The 18,042-nt window shown below is 36.2% G+C and overlaps 1 protein-coding gene across 1 annotated transcript in view; it reads right to left on the bottom strand.

The window, feature by feature from the left end:
* Nucleotides 1-7,589: 7,589 nt before the first annotated feature.
* Nucleotides 7,590-18,042, bottom strand: part of CDC42SE2 (CDC42 small effector 2) — a 130,465-nt gene continuing 120,012 nt past the window's right edge. The window contains exons 5-6 of the mRNA XM_027869235.1: nucleotides 8,279-8,395; nucleotides 7,590-7,631 (exon numbers count right to left, since the gene is read on the bottom strand). Of these exons, the coding sequence (XP_027725036.1) occupies nucleotides 8,297-8,395 (99 nt within the window). The 3' untranslated portion in view covers nucleotides 7,590-7,631; nucleotides 8,279-8,296. The remainder of the gene's footprint in view (nucleotides 7,632-8,278; nucleotides 8,396-18,042) is intronic.

Genomic DNA, 18,042 nt, shown 5'->3' on the forward strand with positions numbered 1-18,042 from the left:
ATAGGCCTTGAGTTCGTTTTAGTGACAGCTTCTCAAATTTGGATTAAGGATTTTACATATAAAACTACATTAACAACTGTAAATAAGTTTTAAATCATTTCCCCCCTTTTTTGGAAGTATCTAATAATTTTAAGAGACAGAAGGGGTCATTTTTCAAGAAAGGCTGTTATGGATTTTTTTTCTTTTGCTCTTTTTGGTGAGGCAATCAGGGTTAAGTGACTTGCCCAGGGTCACACAGCTAGTAAGGACCAAATGTCTGAGGCGGGATTTGAACTTAGGTCCTCCTGACTTTAGGGCTGGAGCTCTATCTACTGTACCACCTAGCTGCCCTAATTTTTTTTTTTTAAAGATTCTTCCTTCAGCCTGTTGATGGCAGGTATCAGGTACTGGGCTCATGTCAACACAGAAACAGTGAAGTAGTATGTAACAACTGACATTCTCTGAAGTTTCAGGTGAATTATGGGTTCATAATTTGATATTCTTCTTATAGTTTTGTTGTTAATAGGATCAAAACCATAAGGCTTGAACTGGTTTTCACCACAAGTAGTTAATGGAAAAACAAACTTAGGAGGCTGTACAAAATTGTATTGAGTATTGTTACTGGCAGATTTTAGCAGAACTACCTAGGAAATCTCTGTAGGTGACCTGGAACCAGAAAAGCAGATTTACTAAGAAAAGCCCCCTTTAGAACTGCTCTGAGACTGGGATTTATTTCAGTTTCCAAGGGAAGATTTTCCACATAGGACATCTGGGACTCGAGATGAAACATACCTATTAAATGGATGTTGGGAGTGGGTTTCCAGGTTACAAGGAAACTTGATGTTAGTTAATATTGGTGATCATTATTGTATTACTTTGGCCTTTTTGTTTCATAGTGTTTGTCTGCTGAGTTTTCTTGGTTACATGTAAATCTCCTCTCTCAGATTAGTCCTCTACGTTGTTTATCTGTAGCCTGAACTTAACATTTACTTGGAACTTAGAGTCTAGTTAACAAGGTTTGTCTCCTTAGGGCATATGTAAGGTTACAACTCTATTTGTAATCTTTGTACCATCCCCCCTCCACCTCTTTGATGCCCATTAAGGGAGACTATCATTTCATCCAAAAATCCCTGATAAAGCATTAAAATAAATGATCCTGGGGTTGAGAATCCCAGGATCAAAGTGGGGAATGTAAGGGCAGCTAGTTGGCGCAGTGGATAGAGCATTGGCCCTGAGTCAGGAGGACCTGAGTTCAAATCCGACCTCAGACACTTGACACTTACTAGCTGTGTGACCCTGGGCAAGTCACTTAACCCCAATTGCCTCGCAAAAAAACAAAAACAAAAAACAAAGTGGGGAATTAAAAATTAAAAATAGCATTAGTGACTCCATTTTGACTTTATCAACCATTTTGTGAGGTTTAGTTTCAGCTGCTTGTAAATTACCTGATTTTGGAGAAGTCACAAGATTACTCTGCCTCCCAATGGTCATCCAACTTAAAGAATGTCACCAAACTACCCCCTCTCCCTCTCATCTCAGTGTCTCCTGATCCCCTCCACCAAGGAACCAAGTGTCTTAATCCCTTTAATTCCTGTTTTCCACTCCCTCCAAACTGCATATTAACTATCTAGAAACCAAGGTTCTGGGTCTTTGGCTACAAAGAGCCTTGGATGCAACCACATGCATTGCTAAGTAAATTGTCATCTGGATATAACTACTCAGGTTTTCTTTATTCTATCATAACAGGCTTCAATGCCAGGCTCAAGAGTTTGCATTTTACCCTACAGGCAAGAGAGAGCCAAATTTATGTTTAAAAGCCAGGAGACAACACATTCAGGCCTGTGCAATTATCATAAAAGCTTTGAGAAGGATAAATTGTAGAGTGGACAATGATTAAATATAATACAAGTCCTAATTGAACTTAGGTCAACCTAAACACCAACATTTTTATTTGACATGACATCTGCAGATGTACTCCAAACTCTAGTTATTGTTCATTCAGTGCGTCAATTAGTTTCCAAAAAAAAAAAAAAGTTGAGCCCATAAGAAAAAGACAAAATTTACATTTCCCTTCTTACCTAGGTTAAAGTAGAATTAAAAAAAAAAAATCTTGTAGCCAAAAAGTCTCCAGGGTCACCCCCTGTGGTTTCTTTAATCTATTTATGATTAATTTCTTTCCTATTTTCAGAACGTTAAATGATAAGTCCAGTAATACATTTATCTTAATTATGTGTCTAACTTTCCTTTCAGACACTAGATCCCAGTGCACAAATGCCAATGTTTCTTACCTATAATGAACCAGTCCCTTATAGCTCTAAACATACCACGCTTAAAGATCTTTGTGATACATATATATATGTATATATGTATGTACACACATACATATGGATTACTGAAAGCTTTAAGAGATTATGAGAAACTCATTCATTTATCTTAACAATTGTGTATGTTTATATACACATGCTTCATTATCATGTTACACCTAGGGACAGCAGAATTGTGTTAGGGATCGCCTTTGAATAGGGTCTAAGATACCCCAGTTCAAATATTGCCTGAAATTTTGACTGGTATAAAAGTTTGGAAAAACCCAATATTTCCATTTTTTTTAACCTTTTCTATGTATCACTGCTTCTCTATACAATAGTTTATTCACTTATTAACACTTTTTATAAACTCCAAGATAATTTTCATTCCCCATTATCAAAAAATTACCATCTTATGGAGGTCCCAATTTGTATGTGGTACAGTTGGAAGAACTTTAATGGACACGTACTCCACACTATATACAAAGCCATCTCCATTATAACATACCTAACAGGTGACCGCCTAGGCTGTACTTGAACACATCCAAGGGGAGGGAACCCACCACCTCTCCAGGCAGATCATGTCACTTTAGGACGTCTTTGTTTCAGGGGTTTTTCCTGAAATCAAGCCTAAATTTCTCTCTTTGCAACTACTACCTATTCTTCCTGGAGCCCCCCGGTGGCAAATAGAACAGATCTAATTCATCTTCTACATGACACTCCTTCAAACATTTGAGATAGCTATCATGATCCTTCTGAGTCCTTTTCTCCTCTAGGCTGAAGACACCTAGTTCCTTTAACCAGTCCTCATATGACAAGGATTCAAGGGCTTTAACAATCCCAATTTCCTTCCTTGGATATTCTCCAGCTTGTCAACATGCGTCTTATACCATGGTGCCCAGAAATTAAAACAATGAGGTCTAGCAACAAATGAAGCCAAGTGAGGTGAGGTCAGAGTTCAATGGGAATATCACATTCATATTCCTAGAACACAAATATCCTATTCAACGCAGCCCAAGATCGTATTAGCATTTCTTGGTTGCCATACCACAATACTGACTCACAGTGAAATGCAGTCCGCTAAAACCCCCATATATTTTTCAGAATTTGTCTAACCAGTTCACTGGACCACTATCAACCAGGATCAACCTCCCACCCTCTAATCCTCTGCAACATGGATCAGGCTAGTTTTGCCTTGAAAGATAACAAAGCTATTTCCAGAAATCTATTGGCCCAGAGACCAAGGATTAAGCTATGGCTACTTTGAGAGAGTTTCTTAGTAGCTTCTGACTATACTGAAGTGACTTCTTAGTAATCTGAGGGCATAAAAGGCTCACTCATGTAGGGTCTGAGCCCTTCAGACTTGGCAGATGTCCCAAGACCTGTCAAGTCTTTTCTGCTAGCCACATAAGTTTCCACATGAAAAAGGAGGGTGTAGGTGGGGTTAACATTTACCTATGTTTAGTGTTAGAGAAAGGGCTAGTTTGTGATTTCATTGGTATAGGAAACTCTAGGATGAGGAGACTCCATCTATCAATGCAGGTCAGTACCTTCTCTGCAATTAAAAGTATAAGAGAACTGTCTGCCTTGAGCACTGAGAGGTTAAGTGATTTGCTCTGGGTCTCTTAGCAAGTATGGGTTAGGAGTAGGACTTGAATCCAGGTTTTCCCATCTTCAAGATGTTACTTCTTAATTATAGAAGTAATAACCCATTTCTAATGAGAATTTAACATCAAGTCTGATTTTTTTTTTGAGGGGGGGAGAACACAGAAAAAAAGATATATTGAAAAAAAAACCTGCTAAGCAGGTTTTTAATGACAGTGGCTGTAAAATGAAAGGATAAGAAACTCACTTGTAAAAAGTCATATATATGAACATTAGTGCATGAAAAGAATGGAAAAGGTAAACCAGAAACCAAAAGAAAACATTTATTGAATCAAAGTCATTACTTTCATTTTAATATCTACAAGCCAACATGGGAATGACATCATTCAAGAATGAAAATAGTTTACAAAAAAAAAGTATGCTATAAAGTATGTTATAAAAATATCCCAATTTTTTTTTTCTGGATGCTGAGCAGAGGACATCTGATGAGAGCAAGTTTTGAATCTGCTTTAACTGATAATTGATGGCAAAAGCAAAAAAAAAAATTATAATCACAAAACATTTTTTTGAAAGGCCCAATGACAAAAATTGTGTTGGAAATATTGGTTTCTCTTTTTGAATTCCCCTCCCCTCAACACTCTCAATCACTGAACCACAGTAATTCTGCTTTCCATATATTGGCACCATTTCAAGCCTGAATCATTGCTGTCAAATACTATGTGAGTTAATCTACAACTGTTATTCCTCAATCAAAAAAGAATGCATTTCATTGAAGTTGACTAGAAACTAAATTTTGGGTAAGTGGGCTCTATTTTTTGATTAGTTTCTATTTTAGAAGGAAATGCTTTACCACAGGAAAAATGTCCCTTAGGCATAATTATATCACCTTTTAAAATGCATTAAAACTCTTAACTGATCAACCAATTAGTTAATTAAAGCCAGCCTCAAAACTTTATAATGCTTCTAATTTTTCTTCCCAGGTATCAAGAAACTCCAGAAAATGTGGTTCAACACTTTAGGGAGTTTTCTGATCACATGATTTAATTGTAAAATCTCCTCCCCGTGACAAACATAGACAATATTTTAATAGTATCACTGGAGAGGCCATACGACAGTTTAGAAAGATAAGGAATGAAAAATTCAGTTCTTGCTCATCAATGGAAGCTCACATTATGTCTTCTGGAACATTTATTCCTTTGAGTCAGGAATGGCTCTACGAGCAGCTAGGTGGCGCAGTGGAGCGAGTGACAGGGTCTGGAGTCGGGGGACTGAGTTCAAATTCCGCCTCAGACACTTACTAGCTGTGTGACTTGGGCAAGTCATTTAACCCTGTTTGCCTTAGTTTCCTCATTTGTAAAATGAGTTGGAGAAGAAAACGGCAAACCACTCTAGTATCTTTGCCAGGAAAACCCCAAATGGGGTCAAGGAGAGTCAGATACGCCTGAACAACAACAGGAACAGGACAGAAGATTGACCCAAATGTCTATCTTGACATCAAAGGAAGAAAACCTATGATGCTGAAGAGCCAATGACGATAGAGACCTAGCTTCCTCCTGCTGTTCTAACTCAACTTGGAGGGAGCAAGAGGGGGCATGATGTGCTGCCAGTGCCGCTCATCCTGCCTAAGTGGCAGCCTTTTGCCCAGAGAGTACTGCACTGCATGCACTATGCTTGATGTGCCTGAAGAATTTCAACAGTACTTGTAAGAAAAACAGTAGAAGCAGAGTAAATGGAATGTAGCTATTACTTGTTGCCAAAAGCATTGCTCTTTTAAAGTGCACGCACTCTGACAACGTTATATGAAATGACAATGCACAGCACAGCTGAGTATGCCAAATAGTGCTATGGAAAAAAATGCCAAGGTCAATGTGGCAGTCATAGACGGACAACTGGATCATCAAATCAAATGAACACAAGATTGCTGTTTCCAAAATGACAATATTTTCTCGTGTCAAATTCTAAGGAGCAAATTATATTAATGGAAAGGATCTTGGGGACCATTTGAAATCATGAATCCTAAGAATCAACCATCTGGTCCTCTTCTGGTTCTCTTCACCCAATATACTGCATTTGACCACTCTACAGGTACAGTGTAAGTATGGAAGTATAATCAGGTGGCTATTTCATTTCCAGTGAATCAACTTATAAATTACCAGGGCAAAGATAATATGCAGGGTCTTCATACATCTAGCACTTATTTAATTTGTTGTTTCAGAGAGAACTGAGGGTTAGGTGAAGGGGAAATATGAACAGTATAAAAATTTACTTCTTTGCATTTGTTTGATTTCCAACTTGTTCATGACACTCTGGTTAAGCTCAATTTTGCCCTATAGCTAGATAACTGAATCAGACAAACATGGATAGCAGTGAATTGTGAACGATTTAAAAAAAAAATCAACAGAGAATCAAATCATTGACTTTGTTTGAAAATTACCATGAGGATAAGGAGTGGGGATAAGGAATGGGAAAGGAATCATTTCAAGAATTTGGAGACAGTGCAATATTCAAATTTACTTTTCACAAATTGTGAAAGATGAACATGCTTTGGAACCTGAGCAAAAGGTTTCTTACCAACAGTAAAAAGTCACCCTGTAAGTTGCTTTCAATAGTTTCTGTTCTGCCAGGTCAATATGTTGCCATTGGCAACTTAACATGGCCTGGAAACACTTAGAAAAAAAAAAACAAACCCTGCCAACTATGTTAAGAAGTCCACTGAACTGCTATTAATAACACAGCCAGGCAGTTCAACATTCTGCTGATGGACAGTCTAAGAGTCAACATAAAAAAAAGGAAGAGAAGGGAAAAAGAAATGTGCAGCTAGCGCAACACCGCTTGAAAACTGACTGGATGAAAAGTACTATCATACGTTCGTTATTTACATATGTTACTATAAGTTTACAATCTTGAGGTCAGTTCTCTTAAAATAAATATACTAAACATTTACAACAGAATGTCTTATGAATGCAAGCTTTTGTTTTATTTCAAGATCAAATAGAACTAAAAGGGACATTGTCTAAAAGCAGCTAAGTAACAAGTTATCTTTTTCGGTGATAGATACGGACATCACTGTAGTGCCATACTTAAATTTTCTCCACTAGCAGCAACATCAGCTGCAGCAACTGAGCAATTTTTATTTCTGGCACCAAAGAGGCGACTTCCTAAAGCCAGGCATTGACTCTGCCAGGCTTCAAACAAATGGGAAAATGGTCATTGTGCTTGTGGGTCCCAGACTTTCCCAAATATATAAATAAAAAATGATAACATGTCATGCTTGGGACCTAAAATTACAATAAGAAGGGTGGTGGAGACAGAAAAGGACTTTTTTTTTTAAATGAAAAAATTGGCAAACTAATGCTGTATAGTAGTGATTAGAGAAAAAGGCCATGCTAAAATCAGTTGCCTATTTATTCAAACTTGAAAAATATTTAAAATATAAAATCACAACCCAGCCTATTACTTAACAATTATTTTGGTAGAAGCCAAACACATGCATGCCAGTGGAAGGCATGACGAGATTCACTTTACACACAGCTTCTTTGGAGCATAACAGTAACTTTTCACTGAAATAATCACAAGAGGTTGAACAAGGTCCCATCACATTTCTTTCTTAAAATAACATGGAAAGTGGTCTCAAGGGCCCCCTACCCCCCAAAATCCCAAACCAAAACAATTCCAAAAACCAAAAAACTTCAAATAAACAAAAACAAAACAGTAGAAAGAAGAGATATGGAAATTCACGCGAACCTGTAAAGACAAGAAAAAAATCCAAGTTATTTCCAATATTATTATTATTGTTATTATTAAGAGAACACTCAGGGCTTTTGTTTTTGTTTTAATTTTGAGAAGCTCACAATTTCAAAGTTAAAAAACAAGACAGTTAAAAATGAAAACAAATTTATTTCTTTGGGTTTTACATAGCTCATACAGCATAAGTACTCAGCAATCTTTTTTTTTTTAAAACCTCGATACATTTTTAATAGTACATCAATTAACTAAAGGTACTTGGGCGGGGGGGAGGAAGAATGGACCAAAGCCTCTGGTTAAATTAGATTTCCCCATTAGTACTGTCAAATTTTGAATTATGGCAAAGAGCAGATGTTATAAATGATAGTATTGGTATCTTAATTGCCCTCAATCACCATAATTTTGTCAGTCAGCACCAATTTTTGCATAATTGAAGATGTAATGCCATATAAATATACCCCTTTTATTAGAACTCAAGGATTAAAAATAATTAGGTTCAGTTACTAATTTGCTAATCAACATTTATTCAATTGAATTGGTTCTCCAAATAGTAAGTACCAAATAAATGGTACTTTCAGTATTTTCTGGTGGTAACAGAGCCTGTACATCTCTTAATTCTGAGGTATAACAAGACCTGAGATACTTACTGGAAAGGGCTCCCAAGGTTATCCTGCCTTTGTATCTACAAGCTGCATTTGGACATTTGAAGACATTCCACCTCCATAACCTCCCTTAGACTGCATTTGGTTCTGTATGGAGCTAACCTAAAAGAACAAAATAGGGTGAGTTGAAAAAAACAAATAGAACTTAGGAAGGCTAGTGAAAAGTAAACAAAATAGTTCTCATTTTGAATTCCCCTTCCAACTATGCTTGCTATGTTTGCAGAAGGGCATTTCTTTAAGTGCTTTTCTGGAATTTGAAAATTTTTACAATGGGCAAGGCTAGAGAAGATTAACATTTATTGGTGCATTTCTGTGTTTTTCCTGACATCCTATTCATGATGTTTAATCTTTCTAGGACTCTGTTTCCTCATCTGTAAAATAATAGGATTAGACTAGGTCTTTGAAATTTTCTTGCAATGCTAAGATGATATGATTCTAACTCCTAAAAACATCATAATTTCCCCTCCACTATGGAAATTCTTGGTGAAGGTGATTACAATAATATTATATATATATATATATATATACATATATACACATATGGAGAGAGAGAGAGAGAGATTTGCAAAGCACTTTAGATAAACTGTCTCACGAGATTCATACAACAACTCTCAGACGTAGGTGCTACAATTATCCTTGTTTTACAGATGAGAAAACTAAGGCTCAAAGAGATTAAGTTGAGTTACAGGTCACACACCTAAGGATTGTCTGAAGGGGCTGAACTCATGTCTTCCTGACTCCAGGGGCAACTAGGTGGCAAAGCAGATACAGCACTGGGCTTAGAATCAGGAAGATTCATCTTGTGAGTTCAAATCTGGCCTTAAACACTTACTAGATGTGTGACCCTGGGCAAGAGCCTTAACCCTGTTTGCCTCAGTTCATCATCTGTAAAATGAGCAGGAGAAGGGAATGGCAAACTACTTTCCTTTCTAAGAAAACTCCAAATAGGGTCACAAAGAGTTGGACACAACTGAAATGACTCAACAACTTCCTGACTCCAAGTCAGGAAGTCTGTCTTTAATTAAGTTCACATTTGAATTCAACTTTCCACTTTTCTCCCCAAACAAACGTTTTTCTGTAGAGTAACATGTCTCTCAGGATCCTACAATCATTGACTTAAAGGTGAAAGGGACTGTAGGTAACATCATCTGATCCAGTACCATCATTTTATAGATGAAGAAACTAAAGGCTAGGGACATTAAGTGACACAGGTCATTTAAAGTCATAAAAAGAGTAGGTGGCAAATCCAGTGTCTGAACTCAATTTGAGGGCTCTATGATGTGCTTTCTTTACTCAAAGCTCACTTTCTTTAGCAACTACTTGGAACACCCTCTACACAACCAAAACTCATATTTAAAAAGCCCATACACTAAAACTCACATACTTTCCTTATATGAGAGCCCCTCAGACTCTCACGCAGAGCCTATTTTATTCTTTCTCATAAAATTATATTATGTAATAATGATTCAGCTTTCCAGACCAGAGGACACAAAAAGCTGCAAATGAGAAATTCAGCCTAAAAGTGAGAGAAGGGACATTATATCAAACACAAGAATTCACGAAGTTTGGGGCCCTTTAGTTAAGAGGTAAACAGCCTCAATGGACCCTGAGCACATTAAAGTACAGCACAATAACTGATGTTTATAATGACTCAGTTGTCAAAAAAGTTACATTATGTCCTATATTAGTCCTTTTGAGCAGACAGAAAGTATGTAATACATTGTAGAAGCTTCGTTTTAAAATAAATTTAGAAGTCACAAGACTTACAGAGGCAAACTTCAGTTATCTGGAAAATTCACTTATTTCCCCAGGATGTCAGAAAGCACCTGTGATATGTCACTCTACAAACTTTTTCTTATTTTAATTTTTTTCTTTAAAAGGAGTGAGTTTTCTATAGCAGACTAAATGCTTTAGTATCAAGGTGAGCGGTGGTGGTGGGGTTAGGTCCAAATTCTTTCCTCCTCTTTATTTTCTTTCTCTTACTCCTTATGACCAGACCTTCTTCTTCCTCATCTCCTTCCATTTCCTTCTTCTCTCTTTGCAGCTTTGAAAATTTTCATCCCAACAGGTTTTTTCCAGTAGGCAGCCATATGCATTTCCATTTTCCCTTCTATTGTGGACTCCTTCTCAGAAGGTGGCTGGCCAATTGCAGCAAAGCACACATACAATAGGTAGCTAGAACAATAGGTAGGTATTCTAACAGTTCTCTGAACCTTAAGTTCCATCTCCCATAATTATGCCTTTGCATACGTAGTTCATCATGCCTAAAATTGATTCCCTCTTAACCCGTACCATTTCCTACCTGAACCTAACTTTGAATTGGTCTCTCTACTTTCAGTCTCTTCTCTCTTCAATCAATCCTTTAAAGAGATTTCAAAATACTCCTTCTAAGGCATAAATCTGACCATGTAATTCCTCTATTTAAAAAAAAAAAAAACAAACTTTCAGCTACCTACTGCCTCTAGGATAAAATGCAAATTCTTTTTTACCCCCTTATTACAATCTTTTTCTTTTGTTTTTTTTTAAAAGTATTTTATCTTTTTCTTCCAATTAGCTGTAAAAATTTTTTTTCAACATTTAAAAAAAAAATTTTCAGTTCCAAATTCTCTTCCTCCCTCTTTCGCCTTCCTCCTTCCCCCTCCCTGAGACTGTAAGTAATCTGATATAGGTTATACATGTGCAATCATATACAACATATTTCCCTATTAGTCACTTTGTGGAAGAAAACTCGACCTCTTCCACCCCCCCAAAAAAGTGAAAAAGCGTATGCTTTGGTTTGCATTCAGACTCCATCAATTCTTCCTCTGGAGGTGGAAAGCATTTTTCTTCGTGAGTCCACTGGAATTGCTTTGGATCATTGTACTGCTGAGAATAGCAAAGTTATTCACAGTTGTTCATCACACAATGTGGCTGTTACTGTGCACAGTGTTCTCCTGGTTCTGCTCACTTCACTCTGTATCAGTTCTTGTAAGTCCTTCTTGATTTTTCTGAAATCATCCCTCTTGTCATTTCTTATAGCACAATAGTATTCCATTACAATCATATACCACAACTTGTTCAGCCATTCCCCAATGGCTGAGCATTCTCTTAATTTCCAATTCTTTGCCACCACAATAAGAACTGCTAGAAATATTTTCATATATCAAGGTCCCTTTCCTTTTTCTTTGATCTCTTTGGTATACAGACCTAGTGGTGGTATTACTGGATCAGTTTGTTATTGCTTTGGACATAGTTCCAAATGGCTCTCCAAAATGATTGGATTGGTTCACAACTCTACATTACTACATTAGTGTCCCAATTAAAATGCAAATTATTTAGCTTATCACTAAAGGTTTTTTACAACTTGCCTCTTACCTGTTTCTTCAGGATTTTAAAGACAGGCAATAAGCATTCACTATGTGGCTGGCACTATGTTGTGTTGAGAATAAAAATAAAACAAAAAGAAAGATAGTTCCTGCCTTCCAGAAGCTTACATTCTAATGGGGAAAGACAACACATAAAAGGAAGCTGAAAATCTGGGTGGGAGGAAAAAGTACTTGTGCAGGAGCATGGTGGTGAAGTTTGAAGAATCAGAAGTGAAGCCAGGAAAGGAATGAAGGATGGTCGCTCTTGTTCCTTCCATCAAATATAAGTTCCAGAAAGAATTTACCAATGAGAAAGAGGAAGGGGTTTTGCGATAGAGGGATCTTTAAGAGTAAAAGGCAATTGAAGCTTTTTTTTTTTGGTAAATATTTTTATTTTGAATTTGATCAACATCAATAAACATGAAACATGGAAACATTTCAATATATAAAGAAAAAACAAAAAGAAGACTGTATATTAAACTTCAAACTTCTGTTTTATGCTTTAGACAGATCGATAAGATTGTTTTTTTCCCATTATGTACATCTTGGTTATTGTTTTTGTTTTGAACTATTCAAATTTAACATGGTAGTTTCAATACTGCTCTGCTTCTTTGTGTCCTCCTTCAGAATTTCTATTATAAATATAATATAAATAAAATATATTATAATAATTCTATTCTATGTTTATTTTCAGTGATTCACTGTTCTTTTCTTCCCATTTCCGATTATACTCTACCTAATCAACCTTCTTTCTTAAATATTCCCCTCCAAAAATGAAAAATAAAAGCTCTCCCTATAACAAATAAATACAATTATGCAAAACAAATTAATACATTGGCAGTATCTGAAAAATGCATATGTCATTCTGTGTATTCCCTAGGGCATTACTTTTCTGCCAACAGTTGAAAAATATAATTCATTATCAGTCTTCTGAAGTCATAAATTGGTCATTTTGTTGATCCTAATTCTCAGGTCTTTCATAGATATCTTTCTTTACAAAGTTAAGTTATCTTAAAAGTTTTTTTCCCCAGTTCTGCTCACTCTACTATGCATCAATTCGTATAAATTTTCTCAGGTTTCTCTGAAGCCTGCCCTTCCATCATCACTTAAAATAGAATAATATTCGTCCTTATACCATAATTTGTTCAGACATTTCTCAATTATTGGGCACCTTCGTTGTTTCAATTTCATTACAACAATATATACAATTGGGTCACTTCTCTCTGTCTTTAATTTCTTTGGGAGGATAAGCCTAATAATAGAACCAAGGGATATGCACAGTTTAGTGATCTGGAGGGTACAGTTCCAAATCGCGTGCCAGATTGCTTGAACCACTTCACGGCTCCACAAGCAGTGGCTTGGGGTGCCTGCACTTCTACAGTCTCTTCAACAACAGTCATTTTCCTTTTTTTTTCTGGTCACTTTTGTGAATTGTAGGTTTGAGACAGCAACTCAGTTTTGTAATTTTACATTTGCCAAAAATATTATAAGTAATTTTGAACATTCCAATATAGTTGTTGATAGCTTGAACTTCTTTTGAAAATCGCCTGTTTCTATCCTTTGACCATATATCTATTATAGAATGGCTTTTGTTTATATATTTCTATCAATTCCTTTTATACCTCGGGTATCAGAACGTTATCAGAGAAACTCACTGACGAGATACGTTTAATGTTTCCCTTAAATGTTAATGGTTTCCCTTTTAATTTTAACTGCATTGATTTTATCTGTGAAAAAACTTCAATTTCATTTAATCAAAATTACCCATTTTATCACAAGTGATCCTCTCTATCCCTACTTTGTTTAAGGACTATTTCCTTAACCACACTTGTCAAAGATATCTCCTAACTTTTTATTATTTCATCTTTTGTATCTATGTCTTGTATATATTTGGAATTTATCTTGGTATATGGAGTCAGACAAATTTGAAGTTCTCTATATATCTGAGATGAGACCTTTATCTGAGAAAGTGTTGATAAATTTTTTTTTCTCAGTTTTCTGCTTTCCTTTTAATCTTGGCTACATTGCTTTTATCTGTACAACCCCTTTGTATATGCCACAATGCTCTTTATCTCTTATTTATTCATAAATTATTTCCCTAAACACAAATCTGATAGGTAATGTTCCATTCTTCTTCTAATTGACTTATGCTATCTCCCTTATCTCAGTCATGTATCCCTTTTGATCTTATCTTGGTAAATAGTGTAAGATAATGGTTTATACCTAGTTTCTGCTATACTGCTTTCCAGTTTTCCCAACAATTTTGACCTAACAGTGAGTTCTTATCCCAAAAGCTTAAATCTTTACATCTGTCAAACACAAGGTTATTATAATCATTTATTACTGTGGATTATATACCTATTCTATTCCACTGATCCACCATTCTACTGTTTAGTGATACCAGTTTTGATAATTACTGCCTTATGATACAGTTTAAGATCTGGCACAGTTACATTTCCCTCTTTTACATTTTTTTCACTAATTCCTTTGATATTCTTGACCTTTTCTTCTTCCAAAGGAATTTTATTATTTTTTTCAAGCTCAATAAAATGTTTCAGTAATTTAATTAGGATGGCACTGAATAAGTAGGTTAGTTTTAGGTACAATTTTCATTTTTATTATATTGGCTCAGCCCACCCATAAACAACATTTCTCTAATTACTTAAATCTGACTTTATTTGTATAAAAAATGTTTTATAATTATGTTCACATAATTCTTCATACAGTGAAGAGTTTGAAAAGGTTTATTAAATTACTGCATGAAATAATGACACAGAGATACAAAACCTACCAGCAGTTCAGAAGGTGTCTCACCTTACGATGCAAATTGTACTTCAACAATCTGCTCTCCCAGTGGGCCTACTCAGGGAAGATGCTCTTTGATCACAAGAATGAGACCCTGGCCATCACAGTCCAGCCTGGAGAGGGGAGCAAAGCTGCTTTCAGTGACATGCAATCTTTGTCCAGTGGAACGTTCTTTTTCAACTGTTTGTTTCATTCTTTCTTTATGGTCCATCGCAGAATCTCCCTTCAGATGCCTGGCTGAATTTGATGTCTACATGGATATGGTCAACAGAAGAAACACCATGGACATGATCCTCAAGGTGGCTGATTCCCAGAACTACCACAGTTCATCCTGCTCACTCCACAGAACATGAGCTCTCTTCCCCCAGGTAGACTGAATAGAATGCTCCAAATGCCAAACCCAGAAAAAGGTCAGAGAACCCTGCCTTTCCAGCCAGCCAATCAAGAAGCAGAAGAAGACCGAAGCTGATTTCTAGTTTAATGGGATCGTGCTACTGGCTTGTGATGGGATTGTATGGGTTTTGTTTTCTCAAAGTGTTGTGTGTAAAATTTCACTACTTTAAAGAAATAATATTTGATAATTAAAAGTATTTCAGAAATGAATCTTCTTTGTTCCCCCTAATAGCAGAATGTATATCTCACCTTGAATTATAAAGTGAACCATGAATTCCATTTCCTGTAATGCATGGCCTTGAGAAACTGTAAAGCTGTTAGGATTGGTTTAAAACCATTCCTCTTTCATAGGCTCATCTTTCTCAGAAGAACTGTATAGATATTGCTGCAGTATATTTGCATGGGATTTATTTTCACTCTTATGTTTACAAAATTCCAATAAATATTTAAGAGCATAAAAATGTAGCAGGCATACTACCAGGTATTTTATATTGTCTATGGTTATTTTAAATGAACTATCTGTTCCTATCTGTTCTTGCAGGGCTTTGCTGGTGATGTATAAAAATACTGATGATTTATGTGGGCTTATTTTATATTCTGCTACTTTGCTAAAATTATTGTTTCAACTAATTTTCAGTTAAATCTCTAGGATTTTCCAAATATACCATCACACTATTTGCAAAAAGAAATAGTTTTATTTCCTCACTGACCATTCTGATTTTTCAATTTCTTTTTCTTCTCTTATTGCTATTGCTAATATTTCTACTATAATACTGAATAATACTGGTGATAATGGACATCCTGTTTGACCCCTGATCTTACTGGGGAGGCTTCTAGCATACCCCCATTACAGATAATGGTTGTTGATGGTTTTAGGTAGATGCTTCTTAAGGAAAAATCTATTTACACCTATGCTTTCAAGCGTTTTTAACAGGGAGTGGTATTATATTTTTGTCAAAAACCCTTTTCTGCATCCACTGATGTAATCATATGATTTTTTTGTTGCCTTTGCCAATAGGACATTTTGTTGCTTTTGTCTGTAGGCCACAGGTGACAATGGATTTATCAAACATTATGCTACGTATGTTCAATTGTTTCTGGGTCTTCTGTACCTAACTAGTTCTAGTGATTGACTTTTCTGTTTTTTAAACTGGTACTAAATATTTTTAATGATTTCTCAATAATCTACTTTTTGGTTGTATAGTTTGATTCCCAAAGCCCCTTTTCCTTCTCACTTTTTCCATTATTTCCCTTGAAATTCTTGACCTTTGCTCCTGTTTATGAATTATTGTTTTGCTTTGTTTTTTTCCCCTAGCACATCTTTTGGTAGTTTGAAATGGCACTGAATTTATAACATAATTTAGGTAGTATTTTCATCTTATGGCATGTTTTTGGCATGACCTAACCATGAGCAATTAATATTTCTGATTACTTAGGTCCTTCTATTTCTTTAAAGTGCTTTGTAACTGTATATATGTGTGTGTATGTGTATAAAAATATGTAATTTCTCTGTATGTCTTGGTAGCGGGCCTCCCAGATATTTTTATAATCTCTAATTATTTTGTTTTTTAGTTTTACTTTTATTCCGAACTTAAAAACAAACAAAAAAAGATCATTTCTATATATACAGCAGAATACAAAAAGAACATGAAATACATGAATCTGTGGTTTTTTTTTAAATGTATACAATAAATTCTACATGTTGCTTTAGGTAGCTAGGTGGTGCAGTGGATAGAGTGTTGGGCTCAAAGTCAGGAGGACCTGAATTTAAAAACAGCCCCAGAAACTTTCTAGCTGTGTGACCTTGGGGGCAAGACACTACTTAACCTCTATTTGTCTATGGATCAGTGATCCACTAGAGAAGGAAATGGCAAACCACTCTAATATCTTTGCCAAGAAAATCCTTCACAGACAGATATTCACAGGGTCATGAAGAGTTGGACATGACTGAATGACTGAACAACAAATAGGATACTTTCAGGACTGTCTTACTTTTCTATATTTCCTTTTGAACTTCCTTTGTTCTTTTCTATGCATTTTCGAAAAATGTCACAATAAGTTCCTTAAAAAAAAAAAAACAACACTATTGCTACCCCCCCCAAGCAAAATGTCCATGTCCAAAACTGTATGTGTATGTGTCTTATTGCACCCTGTGTCCACCAGTTCTTTATTAATTATTCTTTACAATTTTACTACTCTTATATAAATTATTTTGGTTTTGCATACTTCACTCTGTATCAGTTCATACTACCCAGGATTATCTGAAATTATCTTTCATAATTTCTTACAGCAAAGTAATATTCTCTTATCACAATTTGTTCTACCTTTCTCTAATCCTCTACTCAAAGATACCCCCTTAAATTCTATTTCCTCCCCTTTAATCTTTCAGAAAAAGTCTATCTTGATTATAACTATTCCATCCCTAGTATTATGCTCCCTTCTGCTTCACCTCCTCACCTGCACGCCACTCCATGCTTGACTCCTGTTGAGGAGAATGGGAAAGGTAAGCTATTTTTGGTTCTGTTTTCTTCTTTAATTTTGGTATTTGAATTAGTTTTGTCTAGAAGTTTGTGGTATTTTTTTTTGTTTAATGTAGGAGCTCTACATTTTGGCTGACATTTCTGCTATTTTTAATTCTGGGGATACTTTCAGGAAGCTATTTTGAATGATAAGAAATCAGACTTTTGCTTCCGGAAGCCAAGATGGTGGAGTGAGAGGTGAACCTCTCTTACCCTCCCTTATTAACCCCTGAAAGCCCAAAAAATATTACCACAGGAAAAACCATGGAACAGCTGAACCAGAAGAAAGATGGGGTGCAGCAGTCCAGTAGCCCAGGTAGTGTGAGGAATTAACTGGAAAGGCCCCTCTTACTTTGGAGGAAGGGGAGCAGTACAGAACGGGAAGCATCCCAGCAAGCTAGTGGAAAGCCCCATCTCAGCATATCAGGAGGAGATCCTGAAGCCCAGGTGGTAGAGCAGGTAAACACTAACACCTGGAGTCCCAAGTGCCTCATTGTGGGTGGGGGAACCGGTGGAAACCAACTTGGAAAATCACCACATGCCTTGGCCTTCTTCAGCAATTGGCTCTCCCAGTGCCTCAGCAAAACTAAGGGAGCATTCTAAGGGGCCCCAGGTGGATAAACACCCTACAACTTCCATCTGAAAGGAGCTGAAGAAAGCAAAAGGAAGGAAAGGCCTGGGTGAGCAG

Source organism: Vombatus ursinus, unplaced genomic scaffold, assembly GCF_900497805.2.
Source record: "Vombatus ursinus unplaced genomic scaffold, bare-nosed wombat genome assembly UNPS02014792.1, whole genome shotgun sequence".
NCBI lineage: Eukaryota > Metazoa > Chordata > Mammalia > Diprotodontia > Vombatidae > Vombatus > Vombatus ursinus.